This window comes from Anoplopoma fimbria, chromosome 3, assembly GCF_027596085.1.
Source record: "Anoplopoma fimbria isolate UVic2021 breed Golden Eagle Sablefish chromosome 3, Afim_UVic_2022, whole genome shotgun sequence".
Taxonomy (NCBI): domain Eukaryota; kingdom Metazoa; phylum Chordata; class Actinopteri; order Perciformes; family Anoplopomatidae; genus Anoplopoma; species Anoplopoma fimbria.
The window spans coordinates 3101778-3128745 of NC_072451.1; the positions used below are offsets into that span (position 1 = coordinate 3101778).

General features: G+C 38.5%; 3 protein-coding genes across 3 annotated transcripts; all 3 read left to right on the top strand.

Annotated features, from left to right (window-relative positions):
* Window positions 1-867, top strand: LOC129116902 (GTPase IMAP family member 4-like). Its single transcript, XM_054627560.1, has one exon. The coding sequence runs from the start codon at window positions 1-3 to the stop codon at window positions 865-867; it is 867 nt and encodes a 288-aa protein (XP_054483535.1).
* Window positions 868-2607: 1740 nt separating this feature from the next.
* Window positions 2608-10279, top strand: znf622 (zinc finger protein 622). Its single transcript, XM_054624478.1, has 7 exons — window positions 2608-2696; window positions 3970-4549; window positions 5191-5481; window positions 6260-6422; window positions 6521-6636; window positions 7518-7661; window positions 9634-10279. The coding sequence occupies exons 2-7, from the start codon at window positions 3976-3978 to the stop codon at window positions 9759-9761; spliced, it is 1416 nt and encodes a 471-aa protein (XP_054480453.1). The 5' UTR covers window positions 2608-2696; window positions 3970-3975; the 3' UTR covers window positions 9762-10279.
* Window positions 9890-26968, top strand: marchf11 (membrane-associated ring finger (C3HC4) 11). The gene is made up of 6 exons (XM_054627570.1): window positions 9890-9928; window positions 15091-15251; window positions 15506-15743; window positions 22520-22675; window positions 25779-25971; window positions 26646-26968. The coding sequence occupies exons 1-6, from the start codon at window positions 9890-9892 to the stop codon at window positions 26966-26968; spliced, it is 1110 nt and encodes a 369-aa protein (XP_054483545.1).

The following is a 26968-nucleotide window of genomic DNA, read 5'->3' on the forward strand; positions in this document are numbered from 1 at the left end:
ATGGTTGGGAAGACCGGAGTTGGGAAGAGCACCACAGGAAACACTATTCTGGGAAAACAGATCTTTAAATCAGAGTTCTCCCCTAAATCTTTGACTAAAGTCTGTAAAAAGGCCTTTGGTGAAGTGGACGGGCAAAAGGTTTCTGTTATTGACTCTCCAGGTCTGTTTGACACCAGGACTGATGAAAACACAACCTGTCAAGAAATATTCCGGTGCATGTATTATGCTGCTCCTGGACCACATGTCTTCCTGGTCGTCATCAGACTGGGCAGATACACAGAGGAAGAAATGAATACAGTGCTGAAGATTCAGGAACTGTTTGGAGAGGGAGCAGACAGATACAGCATGGTTCTCTTTACCCACGGTGATCTGCTCAAAGGGAAGCCTATTGAGGAGTTCTTGAATGAAAGCCAAGACTTGAAGGAACTTGTAGACAAATATTACGGCCACTATCACGTCTTCAATAATAAGGAGAAAGATCAGTCGCAGGTCAGAGAGCTGCTCTACAAGATCAGAAACATATTGGCGGAGAACGGAGGAAGCCATTACACCACTGAAATGTTCCAGAAGGCAGAGAAGGCGATTGAAAAGGAAAAACAACGAATGAGAGAAGAGCAAATGCGCAAACAGGAGGAGGAGCTGAAGAAAAAAATAGAGGAAGAGTTTGAGCAACAAATGAGGGAAGTGAAGGATAAAATGGAGAATTTGAATAAGTTAAAGGAATCTCGTGAAAGAGAATATAAAGAGGAACTTGAAAAACTGAAGGGGCAGGAACGTCAGGCTGAGAAAAGCACCCCATTGCTCGAAAAGATTGTTGAGTTTATAAAAAATGCATTTAAGTGGTTATTATCTTTTGTGGGTTTCTGAAGATGGACATTTCTCTCTTAATTGTTATAATTACATTTACTCAATAAGCATTTCATTATAGACAAGAAATTGCAGTTATTTGGGATTTTCTTTGCGTGATATTTGTTTTGATGCAGACCTATTGTTTAGCAGTTGGTGGTTTGCTTCACGACATTGTTTCTCACAGAAAGTTTGGAAAATGTATCATTGAAATGTCCCATATTTGACATGTATTTTAAAGGTCTAGTGTGCAATTTGGCAACATCTAGGGGTGACGTTACAGATGTCAACCAACTGAGCAGGTAAAAGAATGACTCTATCTAGAGCCAGTGTTTAGTTTGTCCTTTCCGGGCTACAGTAGAAACATGGCCGCCTGCTCCATATTTAGATATAAACAAGTCATTCTAAGTTGACGAAAACCCAAATATTCTAAAAGAAAAAATACTTATTGATATAATATTCCATTTCTTCCAATTGATACCTCTAAATGCGACACACTGGACCTTTAATGGAGATTAATGTACTAATTAAGAGCTTTTTACTCCATATATGGCATCATTGAGGAATCTGGGAGTAGAGGTTTGAGGTATTTACGTATCTACTGTAAGATACATGGGGAGTGCCACAGGGAAGCGTCTTGGGTCCCTTTCATCACTTTTTTTATGTGACAGTTACTTGGTTTTGCTTGTGCTTTAATTATATTTTCATACAGATATGATTTAGGCTGATCTTTAATGCTCCATTATATTCTGCAATGATTCAAACTCATGATGTTCAGAAAATATGCTCTAAATGACCATTTTCTTATTTTGTACACACATCTTTGTTGAAAATAAACAGATTTTTCCAAACAAGCTTGTTCCATTTATTTAATTTCACTTTAATTTAACTGAGACATGTTCCCATTGTACAACTGCCCCCTCCACTGGCCATTTGATAACTTTAAAATGTGAATGAAACAGCAGGATGTTTTAACTCCTTTATTTCCTGTTGGCTAGTTTAATCTACTGCAATGCATCATATTCTAAAAACAGAACCTGTTTTTAGCCTTATGAAGACGTATTTCCCAGCTGATCCAAGAGACTTTTAAAAGTTTAATTAGCTAAAGAAACACTTTATCCTTCAGTTTATCACAAACATTCAACATCAACACATCTGGAGATACGTGATTTTACCTGGACAGGAAGAAGATGAAAAACTGTCATCTGAAAAGTAACTAAAGCTGTCAGACAAATGTAGTAAAAGTACAATAAATACCTCTGAGATGTAGAGGAGTAAAAAGTACAATAAGTACCTCTAAGATGTAGGGGAGTAAAAAGTACAATAAGTACCTCTGAGATGTAAAAGTACAATAAGTACCTCTGAGATGTAAAAGTACAATAAGTACCTCTGAGATGTAAAAGTACAATATGTACCTCTGAGATGTAAAAGTACAATATGTACCTCTGAGATGTAAAAGTACAATATGTACCTCTGAGATGTAAAAGTACAATAAGTACCTCTGAGATGTAAAAGTACAATATGTACCTCTGAGATGTAAAAGTACAATAAGTACCTCTGAGATGTAAAAGTACAATAAGTACCTCTGAGATGTAAAAGTACAATATTTATTTAGAGTACAAAAGTATTTTGTCGACATTTTAAAATGTTTATTTTCTGGTAAACACACCCCGAACCACCAGGTGGCGACGTTGCGCTTTAAATAGCTGCCAACCGCCAAAAAATACGAAGAAGAAGAAAAAGAAGAAGAAAAGTTCAAAGTTCACCCGGAAGTGCTCCTCACGTGTGTGACTGCAGCGGCGGAGTGAGACAGAAGCGCGTGTTTTCGGAGGAGACAGTTCATTAAAAACGTAAGTGCGTATTTATTTATTTATTTACTTTTAGTTAGAAACAGTCGGTGACGTCAGGAGCCTCTTTTTAATCCGCTTCATTACGTCATCAGGTGATTCAGTAGCTGATGTTTAGCGGCTAAGCTAACTGCTGTGTGACGTCACACCTTCATTCTGTAACACAACAACAAAGTCAATTTATGTTTTTGTATTAATAATAATAATAATAATAATACAAATAATAATAGTAATAATAATAATAATAATAATACAACTAATAATAATAATAATAGGAATAATAATAATAATAATAATAATTAAATAATAATAGGAATAATAATACTACAAATAATAATAGGAATAAAATTAAATAAATAAATTAATAATAATAATAATAATAATAGGAATGAAAATAATAATAATACAAATAATAATAGGAATAATAATAATAATAATACAACTAATAATAATAATAGGAATAATAATGATTAAATAATAATTTTAATAATAATAGGAATAATAATACTACAAATAATAATAGGAATAGAAATAATAGTAATAAAAATAATATACAAATAATAATAATAATAGGAATGAAAAGAATAATAATAATAGGAATAATAATAATACAACTAATAATAATAATAATAATAATAGGAATAATAATAATAGTAATTAAATAATAATATTAATAATAATAATAATAATACTAGCAGCAGCCCTGCAGTGCATTCTGTTATTATAAAGGTCGAGAGACGGGTTGAAAGTAAATGTTGTACTTTAAGTCATTTTCATGTACTTGTACTTTGATAGAGTATCCCCAAATACTGCTACTTTACACTTTAACTACATTTAGGAAGCAAACGTTGTACTTTTTACTCCACAAAATGTATTTGAACAGTTACTTCTTACTTTGTCTATTCCTATTATTCTTATTATTCTCATTGTTATTATATTCTTGTTCTTATTATTAATACAAAAATATAAATTTACTTTTAAATTATGCCATTATGGATCAAGCCAGCCCACAATGAAAAAGTAGTTTAAATTGGTTATAAAATGTCTCAAAATAGTCTTCAAGTTGCTTGTTTTGCCTGATTTTAAAAAAACAAATCCAAATTATTTTTACTTTACTGTGACTTAAGACAAAGATATTTGTTTGATGTTCTGTCGTTTCCTAAACAAAAATGCCAGAATAAAGTGCCTAATGAAAGAGGGTGTCTATTATAAAGGCTTCTGTGACAATGAGCGATATAAATAATCTTTAATCTGACTTTCCACCTCTTCCCTGCAGGTTGCCATGTCCTCCTACACTTGCATCAGCTGCCGAGTGGCTTTTGCAGATGGCGAGGTGCAGCGAGCGCACTACAAAACGGACTGGCACCGCTACAATCTGAAGCGCAAGGTGGCCGACATGCCACCGGTCACCGCCGAAAACTTTCAGGATCGAGTGCTGGCGCAGCGGGCGGCCGCGGAACAGCAGCTGACCGACTCGGCGGCCACCGAGGGCTGCGCCATCTGCAACAAGAAGTTCTCCAGCGCCAACGCCCACCAGAACCACCTGCAGTCCCACAAACACCAGCAGGCCGAGAGGCAGGCGCTGCTCGCCGCCCAGAAGAAGGTGGAGAAGATGAACGAGAAGAACCTGGAGAAAGGTCTCGGCGACGAGAAGGTGGATCACGACGCCAAGAACGAGGCCCTGCAGCAGGCCCTGAAAGAGCAGCAGAGGCCGAGCCCGAGCCCGGCCAAGCAGGGGACAGCGCAAGGGGCCACGAAGCAGAAGGCGGAGAAGATGGAGAAACCTCCCAGGTTGATGTGGCTGGAGGAGCAAGCCAAGAGGCAAAATAAAGAAGAGGGAGCCACAGCGGTGGAAGGTAAGGAGGAGAGATAAAACCAACAGCACAGTCTGCTTGTTTCTCAGATATTTACAGCCGGAAGGCGACACAGTCCTGCTTGGCTTAAATAACAGTGCTAACAGCTGACGTTGGTGGAGGTTGCATTATGATGCGTTCAAGCTCTGTTCATTAAATGAGTATATTATCATGACTTGTTCAAATGTAATATTGTAAAATTCAGTTTTTGGGGAAGAACTGAATTAAATCTGGTTGTTTTTTTGGTTTCACAGCTACATAAAATAGATATTACAGATAATTATGACCTGAATTATGACTTTATTGCCTTTTTTGTGTTTTAAAGCACTTGTATCTGTGAGAAATTATTATTACTGTATTCCACTGTGTTGTGACAGCAAATCTCATGAAAATGGCAAAACCTAAACGCTACTCAAACTGGAGGAAATGGTTCAGCGGCATTCAGCAATGTTGAATTATTGTTCATCCTCAATAACGTCTGAGTTAATTGATGTTTTTTAAAAAAGAAAAATTATGGTTTCTACATGAAGAGCCTAATTAGAGTAAATAAACTCCCATCAGTTTTTAGTTAATGCTACAGAATATCAGGTGGCTTTAATACGTTTGCATTAGGTTTTTTTTAAAGTGACACCCTGTTCCTTTAGCCACAGAAGAGTGGGAGGACGTCGACGACGAGGAGGAGGACGATGAGATGGAGGAGGAGGAGGACGAGGACGAAGAAGAGATGATGGATGGAGAGGAAGGGGACTCGGCGGCAGCTTCTGACCCCCGACCCGCTGCTCTGCCGGGTTCGATCCCCGTCACCGACTGCCTGTTCTGCTCCCACCACTCCAAGTCCCTCATGAAGAACCTCGCCCACATGACCAAAGTCCACAGCTTCTTCATCCCCGACGTGGAGTTCCTCGTCGACGTCAAAGGCCTCGTCCGCTACCTCGGTGAGTTTGGGCTGTACATGTGAGGAGACTCCCGGTAGATGGTAGCTTCAAGGGTTTGTTTGAGTCCCGATAAAGGATGCGTATTGTTGGGTTTTTATCCACACTAGTACTCCTTTAAATACTGCTTATCGGTTCCGTTCCTTATCGATACTCTTATCTGTACTTTTTGATTATCTCTCAGAAAAAAAGACATTAATTAAGAAAATAATTGACATTTATTTGTTATTCTTGTATGTAAACAAATAGTTTTTCTTGAGTTGTAATACAAAAAAATACAAATACAAAATCTATTCTCAGCTAAACAATTAGCTAAGTGATTATCTTTAATTGATGATCCTGTTCTTCTGATCAAACTACCGTTCCCTGCAGTGGACGAGGATGGACGTCTGATCTCCAAACAGTAGAACACTGATCATTTCTGCAGACTGATGTTCTGCTTGTTGTCCAGATGTTGTGATGAACTGCAGCTGTTTCCTCCCTTAACCTGTGAGGGTTTTCGGGGAGCATTTCTAGTCTGGATGAGCGGTGTTCCGTCACTTAAATCTGAACAGGGATCAGCGGTAGCCAAGTGAGAAAAGGAAAACAATGCATTAGCTAGTGTTGACTAAGATTTCCACTCCACTGTTTTTGATCCTTATACTTACCTAAATGTTGATTTAGATATGTATCAGACACATTGGAAAAACAGCTGTAGCTGTGGAGAAACTGCTACCTTTACAACAATGTGTTTACGTTTTTTTTCTTTTTTTCTTTAACCCAATAACTTCTTGTGTTCCAGGAGAGAAAGTCGGTGCTGGAAACGTGTGTTTGTGGTGTAACGAGAAGGGCCGTTCGTTCTACTCGGCAGAAGCAGTTCAGAGTCACATGACGGACAAAAGCCACTGTAAAGTCTTCACAGACGGAGACTCTGCTCTGGAGTTTGCAGACTTCTACGACTTCAGGTAACAAATGAATCTTGTTACCTGAGATCTATCTGACTTTGTTTCTCCATCTTCTTCTGATTCACACATTTTGTTGTTGTGTTTTTCTTTGCCAACAGGAGCAGCTACCCGGACAGGAAGGAGGGAGAGGATGCTGAACGGGACGAAGAAGAGCTGTCTGATGACAAGAACCTGGAGTACGACGACGAAACGCTGGAGCTGACGCTTCCTTCAGGTGACCTTAAAGTTCATTTAGAATCTGCAGAGGTCAATAGTGGAACATATTCAGAAAGCAATTTAAAAAGACAAAATACATGTCTTTATATTTCCGTCTTATTGTACTACTGTAATACTTTTACTCTAAAAGAGCAAGTTTGAAGTAAAAACAATCTTCTGCAGGGCTCCAATGCGGCGGTTTAAGAGACCTACATATGCATTGTGTTTTATTTAAAGGCTTCATAATCCAGCTACTGCAAAAATGAGATATATTAAAAATGAAATAGTCCATCGACAAAAAACAGTTTGAAAGCAGTGTTCATAATTGATTTAATTGGTAAGCAAAAATGACAAACGTTTTCTGGTTCCGACTTCCTTAATGTGAGGATTTGCTGCTTTTTTTTTTCCATCTCAAATTATTGTGAATTGAACATTAAAATTATTCGAACTAGCCGAACGTACTATTGCTTTTGAAAGTGTCCTGAACATCAAAAGTATGTTCTCTTGTGTACTGGAAAAACTAAATTATAATCTCAGTAAGATTTATATTTAAATATAAACATACTAAAGAGAAGCGATGGGTTTTGGCTCCCGTTTTCATATACTATTTCATTTATTAATTTTATTTTATTTATTTTATTTATTTATTTCATTTATTTCATTTATTTCATTTATTTTATTTTATTTATTCTCATTTCTTAGTTTAGTTTTATCCCATCGATTGTTTTTATCGTTTCATCTATTGTATGTTTTATCTTTATCAGCTTAATTTGTTTAAGCTTTCTTTTGTTTAATTGTCTTGTCTGTCGAAGCGCTTTGTAAACTCTGTTTTTAAAGGTGCTATATAAATAAAGTTATTATTGTTATTATTATACTGTAACAGTCCGTGTGTTTCCTCAGGTGCTACGATCGGCCACCGCTCCCTCATGAGGTACTACAAACAGCGGTTCGGCGTTCAGAGAGCGCTGGTTCTGACCCACAATAGGAACGCTGTAGGCAGAGTCCTCCGGCAGTACAAAGCTCTGGGCTGGGGAGGAGATGGAGGTAAGGTCGTCTTTATATTTCTGATTTCTAATAACCAGTCAGCGCCTCAAATACAAATAATTAACCTCTTTAAAAGGCAATTAGGGATATTTGAAATAAATGGATCTTCTGCAGGGCTTCAAATATGTATGTAGTGTTTTATGTTTAAAGGCTTTTAATCTGATTCAAACTTCCACAATGTGACGATTTGCTGCATTTTTCCATCTTAAAACATTGATTTGAACAATTAGACAGAAACAGAAACTATAAAATTAAGATATTTACGGACACGGCAGTCCCTTTTTTTTTTGCGCCGGCTCTCTTCAAAACTTTCCTCACTTCCCCTGATTCCGACCCTGCAGTATTGCCGTGTTTTGATTTATAATGTTTTCTCACAAGAGTTTGTGAGAGTGAAGAATCTTCTCTGGAAGTCTGACTCTCGTAGCGTTTGTCATCTCTTCGCCCACGGAGCTCCATTTTTCAGAGATGTTGTTTTTCTTTTTGCTGCGTTTATCCTGCTCTGTTTTTGTGGAGATGGCATGTTTTTGTCAGTTCGGGTTTATTGATAATGCCAGTTTCATTTTTTGTTTATCAGTTCCACCAGCTTCCTCTGTCTCCCCTTTTTGCTATTTATTTCCTGTGTGGCCTCGTAGGTCGAGGGAGGAAAGATGAGTGGGAACCTTCCAACGCTTCACATCTGATGATTGTTATTCATCATTTTGTATGTCTGGAAGCTTAAAGACATAAAACTAGTGATCCTACCTTTTATTTGTAAAGCAGTTTATCCAGAATGCTTTACAGTACGGAGAGAAAAGACAAAGGAGAAGACAATGACAGATTATATTTAACAAAGTCAAATAAAAGTCCTTTTATTCACGATTAATGCTCAGCTCTCTGACAGTGTGGTATGGAGGAAGGTTTCTGTAAATGTAGGGACGCAAAGATTGTGTTTTAAAGACAAACGGCAGGATTGTAAACTATACTGTGTAGCTTCAGTAATAAAGGTTCCAGTGGAAGAGAAATCTTTTTCGGCATAGGTCAAATCTTTAGCTTAGCCGGGGGAAGTCAAGGAAAATGTCTAAATTCGTATGAATTTGTTCTGTGAACTTTGTAGAGAAGACGTATGAAATCTGAGTTTGTCTGCAGAAGATTTTAATTAATAAGCTGTAGGCCTCACTGTGAGAAAGTGACAGGGAGCATTCTTTATGTGTAAGGCAACTTTAACTTTGTAAAACAAAAAGTAACAAATGAATTGTTATTGATTAAAATAATGGTATCCGCTCCGATACCAGATCCAGCTATTGGACTGATATCAGTAATGGTGCATCTCTAAAAAGAAAGAAATGATGTCGTTTGATATTATCTTGAAAGTTAAAATAATAGATCAAAATCTTCAGAATTGTGTTCAGACATCAAGTCCAGCTTTTTTCTTTCTTTTTTTTAAGTCATAGATAGTGTACTTGAGCCAAACTACAGTCTCCACAATGAGAGTAATTATTTATTTAATACCCTTTTATACAGTGAAGACGCAACACAGAAAAATAAATAATAATAATAATCATTTTATTTGTATAGCACTTGTCAAACTCGGCGTACAAAGTGCTTTCCATAGGCAGCAGGTCGATACAAATCTCAAGAAACAAAAACATAGAAATACAAGCACGCAATTAAAATACCGTATAAAATACATTTACAGATTAATCATTTAGGTGAAACTGTCAGTCTGTAAAAATGTGTCTTTTAAGACGGGATTTAAAAGCAGAAACAGTGTCTGAAGAACGAATGTGAACTGGAAGACCGTTTAGAAAAACAAGCGTTTGAAATCTTTATCCAAAACATTTTTCACATAAAATATTGTGAGCCAGTTTCTGCGACTGCCTTTGTTTCTATCTGATGACAAAAAGTTGTAGAAAGGGCTCCCCCTAGTGTTCTCCATGAGAACTGTAAGAAAAGTCTTAACCCCCTCCTCTCTCTCTCTCTCTCTCTCTCTCAGGCGCCTTCCATCACAGACAGAAAGACATGCAGTACGTCCAGGTGATGAAGTCCAAGTGGCTGCTGAAGATGGGGATGAACAACAACAGCAACAAGCAGAAGCACTTCAGAGCCCAGGTCATCTTCTAGACTGGGACCAGAGGGAACCCAGCAGGGGGTGGTGGTGGGGGGGATAAATGTGACGTGGACTGGTGGATCGTCGCTGTTTTCCCCCAGTCAACGAGACTTTCAGTACAGAATGGAGTTCAGCTGCAAAGATGCCGAGGCAGGGAGAGGAATCAGTGAGGGGAATGCAGGTTTGTTACATTTACTCCTGGCGGGAAACCAAATGTCCAGCTCTACTGTCGTCTCTGTAACTCCGCCTCCCCGTGTGGAAAGTGTGAACCTGCTCCAGCTGATCCTGTCATTAACGTCTCATCCACTTCACTGCAAAAAAGAATTTTGGAAAACAGAAGATCAACATTAAAGAAGGCGATTTACATAACACACTTTCATTATTTTTTAAACTGATGACAGGATTACATCGTTATGATTTCAATGTACTCGTAATAAATCCAACTAAATAAATGCTTGATATTTATTGGATACATGGCAGTCTTTTCCTTTTAAAAAATATATATTTTTTAACACTTTGTTTTCAGGGTAAAGAAGCTTAAACTTTTATTTCAATCTTCATTACCAGACAGTAGAGGCCTTCTCATATTTTTTGTCCTTTCTTTTGATTGTCTGAGGTTAGCTCATCAGTTAAATCTGTTGTCAGCATATACTGCGCTCTGGCTGATAATAATGTATATATAATATATATTTGTTAGATAGTTGTCAGGTTTATTTTTCAACTGTTAAATGTGCACTAAGTACACACACATAATTATAGTTTATATGGTAATAAAAGAGGTGAATTAAAGAGAATCTACGTTTGTTTTCTGTGGGTTTCTTTGTGGGAATGTGGATCTTTAAAGACCAGTTTAACTCAACCCCTCAGAGTCTTGGTCTTATCTCGGTCTAAATATAGGTGAGGCCCCGCCCCTTCCTGTTTCCCCCAACTGAGCTTATTTCCAAAAGAATATGTTCAGTTGTCAACAGTGAAAGACGAATATTTTTTTTTTTTTATCCTTTTTGAATTGCCCCATGAATTAAACATGAGATGTTTGTCAATTTAAAAGATGATATTGCAAGTCATCTCAGTTTGCTAGCTAGCTAACGTAGCTTTGGTCTACGCACAAATGTGTTTAATCCATCAATTATTATTTTATCAGCTGCCAAGAGAGAGAACCATCGAGACCCAGTTGTTGGTGTGAGAACATCCTAGCTTCAGAGAGAGACGTCACTTAACGCTACTTTTGGGTCGTGTCGTCTTTTAAATGAACGTATTTTCAGTCTTTTATTTCCAACAGTTTTAAGACAAAATTCCTGAAACGCAGTAACACAAATCACGTTAGCATGCTATATCAGCATTCACTTAAATGTGGCGTGTCATACGTTTTATGTATCCAGCCGTGATTTGCAAGTCGTGCTAAGCTCAAGAATAACTAAACTCCTGAAATCACTTAATATTTAGTATCAAATTGTTCTCGTGTTGTGTCAGATTTGATCTTTTTTCCTTCTCTGCTGATCTGAAAGCACAAAAAAAAAAGTTTTCACTCATCAGCAAAACTCCATACTCTTAATCACAGTGAGTATTCTTCATTATAGCACTAGAGTACTTGTTCCTGGTAGTATTTGGTCACTTTTACGATACTGTCCTCGTATGAAAACAAGACTTTTTCTAAATCTAATCTCCATCGTCCCTGTAGTTTCTTTTCAGGTACGTCAGATTCATCAATGACTCGGAGGCCTCGTGTAGATGATGTCATGGAAAGCTGATCGGGGCCGGAGCAGGATGCTGACCCACCGCACCGCCCCTTTAACGAGCTCAGTTACTCCATTTGTTTGTGGTCCTCCACTTTATCTTTGGCAGGGCTCTCCACTTCCTTTTTTTGCAGGGCTGGGAGAGTGTTTGCGGCGCGATGGATTCATGGTGTGTGTGTTTGTGTATTTGTGTGTGTGTGTGTGTGTGTGTGATGGCACTCTGCCCGTTGCAGTACGCACTGTTTGACAGAGTCGAAAGGGAAAAAAAACGGAGAGTGTGGTGGGGGGGTAGGGAGGGAGGGGGAGTGCAGACAGGCCGACGGCGAGAAGGAGACTAATTGATGAGGACGACTCGGGCTGGGAGGCATTAGCACAGTGGAGGTCGTGGGTCCACGTGATCCTTATAACTGGAATGATGAGCTTCTGAAGGCCGATACTGAAAATCTAAGACACAGCATGTTGATTTAAATCATTTTGTCACAGTCACAATTTGTAAAGTTGCATTCAAATCTACTCCAGCTCAGGTTATTTATGCTTTTCTGCAAAATAAATTGAGTTAAAAGGCGGATCAGATGAACTGAATTGACTGTTCAAAGTGCTTAATTGGCAAATAGCAGCTTCCTTTTATGCTAACTCTAGTAAAGCAGCTGGGAGGATGTTTTTTCTTTTTCATCTGATGGAAACTGTCCTGATTGGACAGATTTGAGTAATTAGATCACAGCTTGACTTTGTCCTGATTGGCTCTCATCTCTGTAAACTGGCGTCGATCCAAAAAGTCTTGTAGAAAGATATTTTTAGACGTGTTGGAGGCACGGCCGTTGGGCTGCTATATCACTTTGGTTGGGACTGAAATATCGCAACACTATTGGATAGATTGGCATGAAAATTTAGAACAAACATTAATTTTCCCCCGAGTATGAATCCTGCTCACTTCTTTTGCTTCCCTCATTTTCTCACTATCCTGCCGTCATTAAGTCAAATTATGATTCATCCATTCTTAAGTTTTAGACCAAATACCTGCAGAAAATACAGACATTCACATCTGTACTTTGTGTTTAGTGCAAAATAGAAAATGTTAGCATGCTGGTGAACACTGTTAACATTAACCCTGCTAAATATTAGCATGTTTGAATTGTTATTTTTAGCATGTTCGCATGCTGACATTAGCGTTTCTTTTTTCTTATCCTCCTTCGTCGTGATACGTTGACCTTTTAGCTCTTTAATTCATCAGCAAGACTGCTACCAAACCACAGCGCTGTCATTTATTAACAATTTATTAACAATTTACAGCTTTTTGTCACTGACACATGGTCGATTTTTCTGCCAGTATTTGGTTTATCATCAGATACGACAAAGAAAATAATAAAATGCTAACATTTGAGAAGCTGGAATGTTTAAAAAAAAAAAGGTTGGAATTTATCCTTAAAAATCCACTAATCCTTGCAGCTCTATTAGTATCTTACTGACATTAATAACAACTGACTTATTGGCTTATTAAACATTAAGATACATATATCCTTTGGCTGATTTATTATTGATAAATCCAACTGAAGACAGTAAAAGGTATTTTCTCACAGCTTGGCAACACAAACGTTCTTATTAATGGCTTTTAACTGATGTATAAAGCATTAGTGAATTATTTATTAACCATTAATAACGTTAGTAGTTTTTTCATTCATAAAATTGATAAATGGGTGACTTTGCAAAATTGTTCTTCTCACACTAATATCATTTATTTCTGTTTAGTTGATTCGTTGTAGTAGAAAAAAACAGAATTGCTTTTAGATGTGAAAGGCGCCTCGCTATCCGACAGAAGGTGAAATCTAAAAGTATATTCAGAGACGGTCCTCCTGAACCAGAACGAGGCGGTCCGACCCGGCCCTCCCTGCTCTCAGCACGAAGCCCCGGTCTCCCTCCGAGGCCCCGGGGACCTGGTATTGATCGGTGCCTCGTAGGTAGTGATTGGACATGAGTGGATAATTTCCTTTGTTGCATTAGAGTCCATTACTGGCCCGCTCCCCGGAAAGCGATAGACATCCTCAAAAGAAAAAAAGAAAAAATTAAGAGAGAAGATTCTTCTTGGAAAAGCTGTCTCCTCCGACCAGCTGAGGTTCCTCTGACTTTATTATCGGGTTAATTAAAACCTTTTTTAGTCTTTTTCTAGAACAGTTGATGGTTTTAAAGATGAATAACATTTAAGTCCCTCTTGTTTAGCATAAATGGTTTGTGACACACCATGATGTAATTGTAAGCAGATATAAGGTTTATTAAAGTGGCCCCACTTCCATAACTTTATGAGGTCACAATGTAACTTTATGTCATAATGTAACTTTATGATGTCATAATGTAACTTTATGAGGTCACAATGTAACTTCATGAGGTTATAATGTAATTTTATGATGTCACAATGTAACTTTATGAGGTCACAATGTAACTTCATGAGGTTATAATGTAATTTTATGATGTCATAATGTAAGTTTATGAGGTCATAATGTAACTTTATAAGGTCACAACTCCTTCTGACTAGTTTGGCCCTGAAACAACAAAAGAGTGAGATGGGCAAGAGTTTTTTTTTATGTGCAACGTTGACCAATCACAACAGAGCGGGCTTGCTGACCAATCAGAGCAGACTTTGCTTTCTGGAGGGAGGAGCTACAGAGAGAGGGTGAGAAGAGGTGCTGCAGGACAGCCAGGATGAGAACAAGGAGGATTATGAGCATTAACGCATGTAAACATGTTGTAACTGTACCTGGAGATAAAAATATGCACCCGGAAAATAGCATAATAGGGCCTGTTTAATGTAAAAGTGTTTGTCCCGTTACTTTTCGCTACTTCTTTGCTAACGATTTTAACTGTGTATCCATTATTTGTTAGTTTACTTCTCGCTTACTATTTCAACAGTCGGTTCATTACTTTCAGTCATCTATTTAAAATGTTAATGCCTTATTTTTAGCTACATTTAATGCATTTAATAATATTGAGCTTGATTTAATATTTGTGTTTTCATTGATGCATTTAGGAACTGTTTTTCGTGCTTTCCTGGTTATTTGGTCCATCCAATCAGATGTTGTACTAGATCTCATAATGAGGGTGAAACGTGTTTCTTCTAGTAGGCACTAGTTTGAAAGACTTGTATTAAACTTTTATGAATAATTTGAAATCAACTTCTTAAATTTGAACTGCCTCAATTTTATGATATACAACTGAGAACCTTTTTGAGTTGTTTTTTTGCCTCTTGGTTCGTTAGATTGTCTTGTGCCTTTTTAACCAGGCAGTTAATCTGAGAAATACTCTTCAGAATAACTGATAATGAAAATGTTGCTTTTGGTGGCAGTAGACCCAGTTTCTTTCTTTAATTGCTCAAAGGCACTCCAGAGGGTCAAATGCTCTGTATCTCCATTTGCTATTAAAGGAGGCATCAGCATCATTTACAGGCTGATGTGATCTCTTTAAGGTTTCAAAACCACCACCCTTTGGCAGTGACGTCATTCTGGCACCCTGCAGGGAGGCCTCTGTGGATGCAGCTCATCTCTCCCTCCTGCAGAGTTATCTCTTCATATCAATGGGATAATAAAGTCATTGATTGGTCCTCATTTCTCTGCTTCCTCAGAGGTGCAACACTCATCCGAGGAGGTGCAGATTGAGGATTCTTGCTCAAGCAGAGGGGGGATTTCAGCCACTCCAACCCGGGTTTGTCCTGTTTGGAGGACGGTGTCCTCAGTGGGGGGCTGAGGAAGAGGAGGAGGAGGAAGAGGAGGAGGAAGAGGAGGAATCTGGCTGCCATGCATGGATGCTTGGCGATGCTCCCGGGGTCTCCGGGGAGGACCGGCCGCTGGTCCGCAGCTCTGCCGGCCTACCTCACCCTAAGCTCGGCTACAGGAGCACCGCGGAGAGGAGGCATATCTGGGATCCCATAGGGCTGCATCACACCCCGCGCAGTGGTCGGTGGATTACCGGGGGGAGCTGTCCGGAGGTGTCTATGCAATTTTTTTTAATCTCGACTTTCCATTTTGTATCATGAGCACAGAGGAGGGAGAGGAGGGTCCAGCGTGCAGGGAGGAGAGGGGAAGCACCACCATCACCACCTCCATCACCTCCTCCATCACCACCCCCATCACCCACAGCCACACCGGGGATGAGGACGCAGAGGACGGGGCTGTCGGGGGAGGGTCGTGCAAGGAGCAGGCGATGCATTCAAGCTGCAGCAGCGACACCTGCATCCCCACCCCCAGCTGCAGGATCTGCTTCCAAGGCGCAGAGCAGGTAAATGTAGTCCAGATCAGCCTGGTAGTGAATCTCTGCTGAAGGAGCTGCTTTTGTGAATGGAGAAAGTTGATTTAAAGTGAGTAAAGGTGAGGTTCAGTCCTTGCAGTATATATAATGAGTTTGTTTACTTCTCATACTTTAAATACATTTAGCTGATAATACTTTTGCAATTCAGGACTGTTTTTTCTGTTGTATTTCAACTTTTACTTTTTAAGGATCCAAGTACTATATATATATATATATATATATATATATATATATATATATATATATATATATATATAGGACTGAACCTCAAGGACCTTTACTCACTTTAAATCAACTTTCTCCATTCACAAAAGCAGCTCCTTCAGCAGAGATTCGATAACAGAAAATGTTAAATTTAACATATACATTTTACAAAATCAGACGTGATAATAAACAGTAAAGGTGAGGTTCAGTCCTTGCAGTATATATATATATAAAGAAAATGTTAAATTTAACATATACAGACGTGATAATAAACAGCGACTAACGTTAATATTCAGAATGTATTCAAATTTGATAAAACGTCATCATTTCATTCATATAAACAATTCAATTTAAAAAAAACACAAAAGTGATTAAGACGATTAAAAAGACACAAAATCTGTGAGCGTGACGAAAATCCATGAAACCATGACAGTTGAAGAATATAAACCGATATATAAAAAACATAGAAGATAAACAAAACAGGAAGTAAGAAACAGGCCCATCGACATGAAGCTGCTTCAAAGAAACATGTTTTAGTCATAAAGCATGAAACATCTGGAGGCCAAGTTATGGTCAACAATCAACAGGAAGGAATGTTTGTATGAAAACTGTTATATATACTATATAAATAATAATATGTTACCTTTAGACAGGTGATCTTAATGACACAACAGCAATACAACACAAAGGTGCAGACAGACAGGACATTCATATAGAGACAAAATGACACATGCATCTGCTTTCACAGCAGTTGACATTACAGTCATTTAGCAGACGCTTTTATCCAAAGCGACTTACAGGAAGTGTATTCAACATAGGTATTCAAGAGAACTACTAGTCACCAGAAGTCATAAGTGCCTTTCTTATTAGTTCTGTTATCCCCATTCAGTTGAAGACTTGTTGACTTTCTTGGAGTCTCCAGATTCCGTTGCCCTTTAAATAAAACTGTTTTCATCAAAAGCCCCCTCAGAGGTTTCAGAAACAAATTAACATCCTCCTTGATGTTGGTTTTATTAATCTCTGCTTGACTGGATCTCTGACCCGCTTCAGTTAATTCAAGCCAAAGCCTCCGAGGTCCTTTTAAGTCTCCTTTCTTAAACAAGCATCTAAAAGCATAAACCAGAGCAAAAGTACAGAAACAAACTAATATGAATACAATAAGTGCAGAAACAAACTAATATGAATACAATAAGTGCAGAAACAAACTAATATGAATACAATAAGTGCAGAAACAAACTAATATGAATACAATAAGCGCAGAAACAAACTAATACGTATACAATAGGTGCTCAGCGGAAGGCTCAGGGTATCCTGAACACGGGCCTGATTGAACAGATTTTAGGAGTTCTTAAGTGAGGAGTGCCAACCAGAAACAAAATATGACTTTATCTGTAACAAGTTAAATAAAAAAACAATTTAAGAGTGCAAAAACATCTCATAGAAAAGTCACATTTAAACAACACAGGCCCTTAAACTGCTGCAGTGACTTCAGCACCATGGACAGCTCATGACTAGGACCCTCAGAAGGCCCCTCATCATAGTGAAGAATATCAAAATGTTACTAGTGACGTAAAGTAACCAAATACATTTACTTTACTTTTTTACATTTCAACTATTACAATCCTTTGAATGTTTTCACACTGATTCTGATCTCAGAGAGAAATCTTCTTTTTTTTAACTAATTTACACGACAGCTGGATTACTTTAAATAAATGAACATGAATCCTTCCTTAGCATCCAGTATATAATCTCTGATTAGCAGCTGAAGCCATTTCCAAACATAATGCATCATCAATTTATAAACGGAAAACCACAGCGAGACAAGAAGCCACTTCCTCCATGACCATTACACCTTCCCCCTCAGGAAAAAACCAATGTCAGTCGATGCTTTTAGAACATTATGATGATAGGTCAGGAGCTCCTAAATCTGACTCATACCAAACGTTTAAAGTTATATGCAATTACATTATATTATCTCTCATTTTGCTGATGACCAGTTGGATCACTTAAGTTCCCAGAACCTCACTTTTGTAACCAGATCTGCAGCAAAATACAGTTATGCAAATACATTTGCATAACTGCTTAAACAGTCAGACTTCAGCACCAAGGACAGCTCACCAAGGACAGCTCACCATGTTGGTTCAGTCTGACATCAACATGAGGGATTTTCCTCTCGTAGACTTTCCACCAGTTTCATTCCATTTGCATTTTAAATGATTAACAAATGAGTGTCTGGTTCACAAAGACAGACTTTGACTAATTTATACCTACAAATAGTCAGACATCAGATATATGACTCAAGTTCACTGGTTGGACAAAGATGCCTTTGATTTGTCGTGTGTGTTTTGGGTAAATTAAGACTGTTTATCTAAAAACTTGTCCAACAATCTTCAGCCCGTTAACCTTCATTCACTCCAGCAGAAAACCGATGATGTAATATTTTCATGTTAATGTTAGGTTAGCTGCACAGACATTTCTGCAGAAACTTTAGTCATGAATAAACACAACGCAGCTTTTTTCTACTTTTCAGCTACATATGAATGAATATCATGTTATTTTTACCACCAAAACACAGCCATTACATCTTTTTTCCCTTCTTAAAAGTAGCCAGTGTTAGTTTTGGTACCGAGGAGAATAAGACTTATCTCTGTAGACCATTCTTACAGATGTCTGTGTTTTCAGACGCTTTCATAGTTACACAAATGCATCGTAAGGAGGTCCAAACTCTGAAGTAAAACTGACCTGACAGTATTGTAATCCAGGAATAATCATGTTAAAGTGATGAGAATTTAATAAATAAATAAAATTGCAGAGTGCAGAGAAGTTGCTAGCTCAAACTTTGATGCAGGTTTCATGTTTCTGACGTCTCTGATCGGCCACACAGATCAGAGCAGCAGGTTTCTGCCCGTTAGAGTTTCTTCTCTAAGAGACACGAGGGAGTTAATAATCTATAATGCATCCGGATAAGATTTATTTTACTGCTTAGTCATGTTTTTTGTAAATTCATCGATCAGCTAAAGGTAGTACTGTTGAGTAGGTTTGTTTAAAAAGCTGCTAACTGTTAAAAAAAAGTCATCTCCAATGTGGTTCCAACCCAAATCCAGATTTAAAAGTGTAGTTCTGTACAAACCTGATACCATTAAACATGAGCAGAGGAAGACAGAAATGGACATGATATTAGTAGTTTCCTTTAGAGGATGTTTTCTTTTCATACATTAGGTTTTTATTGTATGGCTGCAAATTGGTATTTCAGCTCATACTTTCAATAATTTCATTTTTTTGCGATGATGTCCAAAAATGTTGCAAGGCACTTTCATCTGTAGAGCACCAACAAAACACAAAGGCAATTCAAACTGCTTTGAATATAGCTAAGAAATGCATTAAAATCATAAAAAATGTTAAAATGAAAACAATTCAAAGATATCAAAATGATATAGTACCTATAAATATCAGTACATATTCTAAGGAAGCTGTAATTGGCATTAAATCATTATGAAACACCAGAACTCTGCACTAAAAAAAACAATAATGTTGATAAAACACATTTTCCTGCCATAAAAAAAATCCTGTGAAGATCCAATTTCCATTCAGGTGTTCCAATAAGCCAAGGTAGTTTTGGTTATTTGTATAATCAAAACACAATGAACCAAACTGCATCACATAAGAGGATGATAACAAAGCTTGAATCATAAAGACGTATGATGCTTCGGGTCTAACTGTCTCCGTGTCCTCCTGGAGCTGGCTGGACAGATGTGGACCCCTTCAGGGACAAACGGACACTCTGTCCACCCGTCTCTGTAATCCGACACTCTTGAAGGCCTGTTTGTCTCGTGACAGCGAGCCTCGATGAGGGACGAGTCATCCTTCCGTCCAGAGCTTCAGGGGAGGAGAGGAGTCTAAGTGAATATCCTGTCTCCTGGACGTGGGCCGTGCACTATTAGCTAATCTAATCGCTCTGCCTCCGGGTCCAGACTCATATCTGATTTTGAGACAAGGCCCCGCAGGCCGAGCTAGCTCGACAGTTATCAGGGCGATTGCAAAACAGAAATTTGACACTTTAAGATATTCATGTATGAGCGGATTTGTTTTAAACACCCAAAAAAGGCCAATTGAGAATCAATGGGTTCCTTTTTTGAATGTTGATAACTTCATTCTTCAAGGTCTTTAACAAAACAATCATAACTCAAGGTGTACTTACTATCTCCTCTCAGCAGCTTTCAACCACATTTCAGACTGTGTCCATTGATGAAGACAGTGCCAAATGGTAGAAAGCTTCACTGGACCTTGAGTTGAGAAGGTTTTTTTGAAATAATTCCAGGTCTTTAACAAAATAATCGTAACTCAAGATCCAATTATTAGCATTTTCTCTCTCTCTCTTTTTTCTCTCCCTGTCTCTCTGTCTGTCTCTCTCTCTCTCTCTCTCTCTCTCTCTCCATGTGTTTCCTGCCTCTCTATTCTGTCATTAAAGAAATACATGGTTATATATATATATATATATATATATAAGCTGTTTCTCTAAGAGACACGAGGGAGTTAATAATCTATAATGCATCCGGCTAAGATTTATTTTACTGCTTAGTCATGTTTTTTGTAAATTCATCGATCAGCTAAAGGTAGTACTGTTGATAGTACTGTAGATATATATATATATATATATATATATATATATATATATATATATATTTAGTTCTGTTATCCCCATTCAGTTGAAGACTTGTTGACTTTCTTGGAGTCTCCAGATTCCGTTGCCCTTTAAATAAAACTGTCTTCATCAAAAGCCCCCTCAGAGGTTTCAGAAACAAATTAACATCCTCCTTGATGTTGGTTTTATTAATCTCTGCTTGACTGGATCTCTGACCCGCTTCAGTTAATTCAAGCCAAAGCCTCCGAGGTCCTTTTAAACCCACAAGGTTGATATGAAGAGATGAAAAACGAGCCGCCTGACCACTGACCTTAATATACTATTAATATGCCACTCGCAGCCCGCCGGCAGGTCAAAGCTACAGTAATGGCTGCTTGAGGAAAAAGATAGAAGCAGCAGAACAAACGGATACGGCGGTGATGATTAATGTCACGCTGCATCCTGCCGTTAATATCCGCCATGTGTAGCAGCTTTGAGAGATGATCATTGATCTGAGCGATGCTGGTAAAGCCCTCTGGTGAACAACTCGTGTATTTTCTTTGATGTATGACCCGCTGGGAGAAAAAAAAAAAGGCCCAAACTGTGGCCTGAAACTGAAAACAAGGATTTTCTCGATGATGAGAAAGTTGACATATAAGACCTTGGGAATGGATGCAAGATAAATGTTGCGGAGATGGTTCTAATATCGACTTTCTTTAAAATTCCCCGGTACTACGGAGAGGGGTCAAGATAATAAAAAACACCAGACAAGATGTGAATATTAATATAAAGCAGTCTTTGTTTCGCTGCCTCCGTGTTACATTATTAAATGTCTGAAAAAGGAAAGTTTATTTTAAGTTGTTCAAATGATGAAACGGGTAGAAATCTGTGTTTTTTATTGTTGAAGCCAGGAAAGAGTTTGAATATGTATATCTAACTTGTTGAGTAACAAACTCATATTAAAATACTTTTATTTTACTTTCATTTAACTATACTTGTGCAAAGTAAGCATTAGTTTGTAGATTCTCTCCCGTATTTTCTTCTATCCGGGCTCTGAGTAATAGTTTCCTTTCGTTTCCTCAAGGTATCACAATCTGCAGAGCATATAAGCTTTTTTTTGCATCTGCTAATAAATCAGTCAGCTACTGCATTGTGTCTACTTTTATGTTAAATTATATTTGTGACGTAAATATTAAGGGGTATTAAAGGAACAAACAAAAAACATGCTTCGCGAGGCTATAATTGGTTCCAATCGTTTTTTGAGCTAAATGCTAACGTCAGCATGCTAACTGGCTCATATCAAGCAGGTATAGTGTTAATCATGTTCACTATCATAGTTTAATAAGCATGCTGACATTTTAGAATCAGCAGTAAACACAAAGAACAGCTGAGCTCATTAGTTTTGCCAATATTTGGTCACAAGCCAAAGTATTGGACAAAAAGAAAATGTGACCTATAGTGATGGAAAGAAAAGTCAGAGGATCATCAAAGTTATTAGAATCCATCTTCACTGGGACACGGTTGTCTGGACCAAAGTTTGTTGCAATCCATTTAATATTTCTTGAGATATTTCAGTCTTGAACAAAGTGCTGCTGGCATGGTTACAAAAAAATGGTTCATTATAAACATTCAAGTCCCTGGTATGAGCTTTTACTGACATCTGATGGTGATCAACAATATATATTAATACTAATACATCAACATCAAGGCTAATCAGTCACTTGAAAACATGTAGATGTTTTATCTGGAGCTCCGTCCTCCATCATGTCCGGCCTGTGGAGCTCAGGAAGGTATAAATCCAATTTCATTAATCTAATACAATCAGTTTATTGTAGTTGCCCTCCAGTGTTTTCTGCCATTTGTTGGCCCCCGCTAATTCAATCTGTTCGTATCTGACCTTTGGCCTCTCTCCCGTCTCCAGGGCGACCTGCTGAACCCGTGTCGCTGTGACGGCTCGGTGCGTTACACCCACCAGCACTGCCTGCTGAAGTGGATCAGCGAGCGCGGCTGCTGGACCTGCGAGCTCTGCTGCTACCGCTTCCACATCATCGCCATCAACATGAAGACGCCATGGCAGGTAAAACACGGCAGAAACAGGTGATTTCAGGGGCCAGTTCCTCTCTGGTTAAAGCTGCCTTTAGTTAGGGACTGTTTGGTGGAGCTATTCATCATAATAACATTTTGAAATGAAAAAATTCAAATTCTAAAAAAGTTAATTAGAAATAGTATTTTTTTTAATTGAGCATCAACATCTTACAAGTTGCATTACACAGGGGATTCAAAATGCTAGTTTTAAAGTAGTTTCAGTATAACAGGACAACATCAGTTAACAGTATTTTCAAGGTTATTTGGATTAATTGTTTATAAATCCTTAATTGATTTGGTGTTTTAATGCAAGTGGCGTACAAACAGGTTCTTCAAACTTAACGGCAGATTGGCTCATTTGTCAAATGAAAATCAAGAGGACAACGTCATTTGTCAGTGGCTACCAAAAACATTTACAAATGGCGCCTTCGTAAAAAAGATTGATATGATTGATATGTCTGAACTTCAACCTCCATGATTCAGGTTTAGCTCGGTTTAGTAAATTAAGACCACTTGTTGAAGGTTCAGGAAAGATGGTGACCAGATGTGGTTTCTTTTGAGGACACTCTCCAAAAATAAAGGTTCTCTGGGATGATATATTACCGGCTGCTGTTTTTAGTTCTAATCATATCATATATATTTAAGTTGAGTTTATTGCGCCACTTTATTTGCAAGGTGCATGGAGAAGGGAGAGAATGGAGTTGGGCAGTAAGAAAGAGTCATAACTCAGAGGCTGTTTTTGACGATCTGATGCCACCATTTTTTTGTTTTCTCTCTGCAGCGTCACTTAATGGTCATTTTCTGTCTGTTTATAGTCATTATGTGTCTCTGTGTAGTTTTTATTTGTACTCTTTGTGGACGATTTGTGTGTATTTGTAGTCATTATGTGTCTCTGTGTAGTTTTTTTGTGAATCTGTGGTCATGTTGCATGTCTTTGAAGGGATTTTGTGTTTCTTTGTAGTCTTTTTCCTTTTAAGTCTGATTTCAAGGAACAGTGTAACAGAAGTTTCGGTGACCAGGTTTGGAAAACAAAAGACGCAAAAACCTCTCTTGGTCTTTAAAAGCTGCAGCATTTAGTTCTCATACAAGCTTGGCACACAGGAGAAGTCAAACCCTACACATGGCACCTTTAAGTCACATGTTTGTATGAAGATGGGGGTTTAAACTGATGATTTTTGGATATCAATGACAAAGCGAGTGCTCTTCTCCCTGAAAAAAGAACACTCTTTTCACATTAAATGCTGGACAAGTGAAGTGACATTAAACTGCAGTCATTATATTCTCTCTGCCTTTTTACAGCCATAAACATTTGAGGTTACAGTTTTTCTCCCTCCCAGCGTGCTCTCTAAATTATGATGGAGGCATTAACAAGAGATTGTTTTTATAGTCTCTGATGAATCGACCCATCGGTTAGATTTATATTGCTCAGAAATATTCACAGCTTTTCTGGTGAAAGGAAAACAGCCGCACAGTTTCACTGGCAAACTGACAACAATAAACCCACCTGCGTCTGCTGCTTCAACTCAATTACAAAACCCAAACGTAGAACAGCACTTCCTCTTTAATTATGTAACCTTTCCTCCTACACCTTCTCAATAAACACCTTTTTAATATCCTCTTATTGCCTTTTTACGAACTGTAAATGTAGAAATAAGTGGACAAATATGTCACAAGTGCACATTTCAGGCTTTTAAAATGTGATTTAAATCTTTTAAACAACTTTCAGTCCATTCAGCAGCATTCAGCTCATACAGCTTCAACCACAAGAATAAAGCAGAAATACAGCTCAAAATGATTTAAAAAAATAATTTGCATTGGTGATCATCCCATAATCTGTGTATGCATATAAATATAAATCAACAATATATCTGACATTTCCATTAAAGGGCCGGTTTGTAGCATTTCGGGGGATCTACTAGCAGAAATGGAATATAATATTCATAACTATGTTATCATTAATGTATAATAACCTGAAACTAAGAATGATTTGGTTATCTTAGAATGAGCTGTTCATATCTACATAGTGAGTGGATCGTCTTCACAGAGTCCGCCATGTTTCTACAGTAGCCCAGAACAATCTGTCATTGCAGGTCTAAAATTGTTGATACCATCTAAAACAATGTTTTCATGAGTTTATTGTCAAGAAAACACAGAAATTATGTTTTTTTTTTTTTGGTAGCTTGAGGCCAACATGGTGTTGACTGAGAACCTGCTGAGCGTCTTTGTTTCCTCTTCAGGATTCCTTCAGTCCTCATTTCCTCCAAAGCTGAGCAGACAGAGACGCCTGAGGCTTAAGATATCTGCGTTCTGGATCTTTTTCTTTCACTGAGGAACGTTCAGGCCCTTTGCAGATCCGTTGGCCCCAGATGGGACTTGAGTCACTGGCAGACTGAACAAACACACAGCTGAGGCTCAGCAGAGCTCTGCTTTCTGTCCGCTCAGTCTGCCTGAAGTCTTTTCTTCTGAACTGTGCAGCTTCACGATCATCCGCTCAGCATCAACGGTTTTCTGTTTCTGAGATGGTTGATCTGTTTTTCTTCTCCTCCACACTACTATGCCCTATTTTCTCTTGTTAGTGATTTGGCTCTGACACAGATTTGTTCTCTCCACGACTTTTTGCCCTTCTGATTTTGTGTTTTTCGCCTTGTGACGTTCTGTCCTCATGGCCACATTATGAGACAATGGGCACAGACATGCAAAAGGCCCAACCACCTCTCCAGACAGACTTTATACTTGTTTAGCCTCTTTCTGTAGTTGTTTTGTGTCTTTTTCTGGGTGTTTTTGTGTCTCTTTGTCGGTTATTTTCTTTTTTTTCTAGTTTTTTCTGATTTTTTGGAATAATTCTGTTTCTTTTTGAAGATGTTTTGTATCTCTTTGTTGTCATTTCACCAGATTCTTAAGGGAAACTTTTTTTCACCAGAAAAGATGATGGCAAAAACAGTTGTTTCCTTTTTGAGGAGGAGGTTGGCTAATATTTTAGCCGTACTATCACAGTGAAGACCTACCAACAACCAAATAAAAAATCCTGCAATACTGCTCGAATTATTATACTGCTTGTAACAGTTCTATTGGTTCTCTGTCGTCTCTGTGTGCAGTGGCAGTCCATCACCATCACCCTGGTGGAGAAGGTCCAGATCATCGCCGTGTTCCTGGGCTCTCTCTTCCTGGTGGCCAGCATCTCGTGGCTGCTGTGGTCGGCTCTGAGCCCGCAGGCCGTCTGGCAGCGCCGCGACGTCCTCTTCCAGATCTGCTACGGCATGTACGGCTTCATGGACCTGGTCTGCGTAGGTGAGCCTCCCACAGAAGAATGCAAAAAAATAAATAACTGGTGGACTTAAAGCTAGGGTTGGCAACGGTGAGAAACCAGCAAAGGTAGGCTAGATTTGTAAACCCTAGTGTTGCCAACTCTTTTGCTTATGAAACCTTCTCTGTCTAGGTTTCATAAGAATAAATCCATATCACACATGGAGCATAGCATTAGTTCAGGCAGAGCACTGAAGTCACAGCTTGCATGAGTTGATTGGCATCATTTGCTGCATGAGTTGTTTGTCGTCATTCACAAGCTGCTTGACAACCAGCTGACTGTACATGCACTCATGTTTATACACTTGTGCACAACATTAGCAGATCCTGTTTGCAGTGTAATCATGGATGTGTAGTAAACTATCACAGAATTACTTTAATACTGATGAAAAGTTATGATTCTCAGGGGAATTCCTGGTGTTATAAGAAGCTTCTTTTTTCTATAATTTCCAAGCAATTTATTCACAAAAGGACACCAAGGATAATAAGAATCCTCATAAAGTTTAAGTCACACTGACTCTAAAAGTACGTCTGTGTTTTCAGTTATACGGAGGTATGACTGTGATTTGTTCCCTACCAGAAATCCAGAGTTACACTTTCAAACGTGACTATATCAGAGGATCACCATTTCCTGTTATCTTCTTTTCTCCTTGTGACAGGCTTGATTGTCCACGAGGGGGCGGCGGTGTACAGCGTCTTCATGCGCTGGCGGGCCGTCAACCTCCACTGGGATGTTCAGAGCTACGATAAAGCGAAGGACTTAGAGGAGATGAGCACTGGCCATTCCTCGCTGGCCCCCAGGACGCTTTGGTTGCCTCTGACCACCTTTGGGCCCAACGGCCCCTTACGCCCCACCCAGCTGGGTCCGCATCCGTGGACATGCCTCTGTTTGGGCCCCTTTTGCCCCGGCCTGGTGCCCCGAAACAACCTCAGCCAGGACAGTGACTCGGGGGAGGTGGTGATTCGCGTGACATCGGTGTAG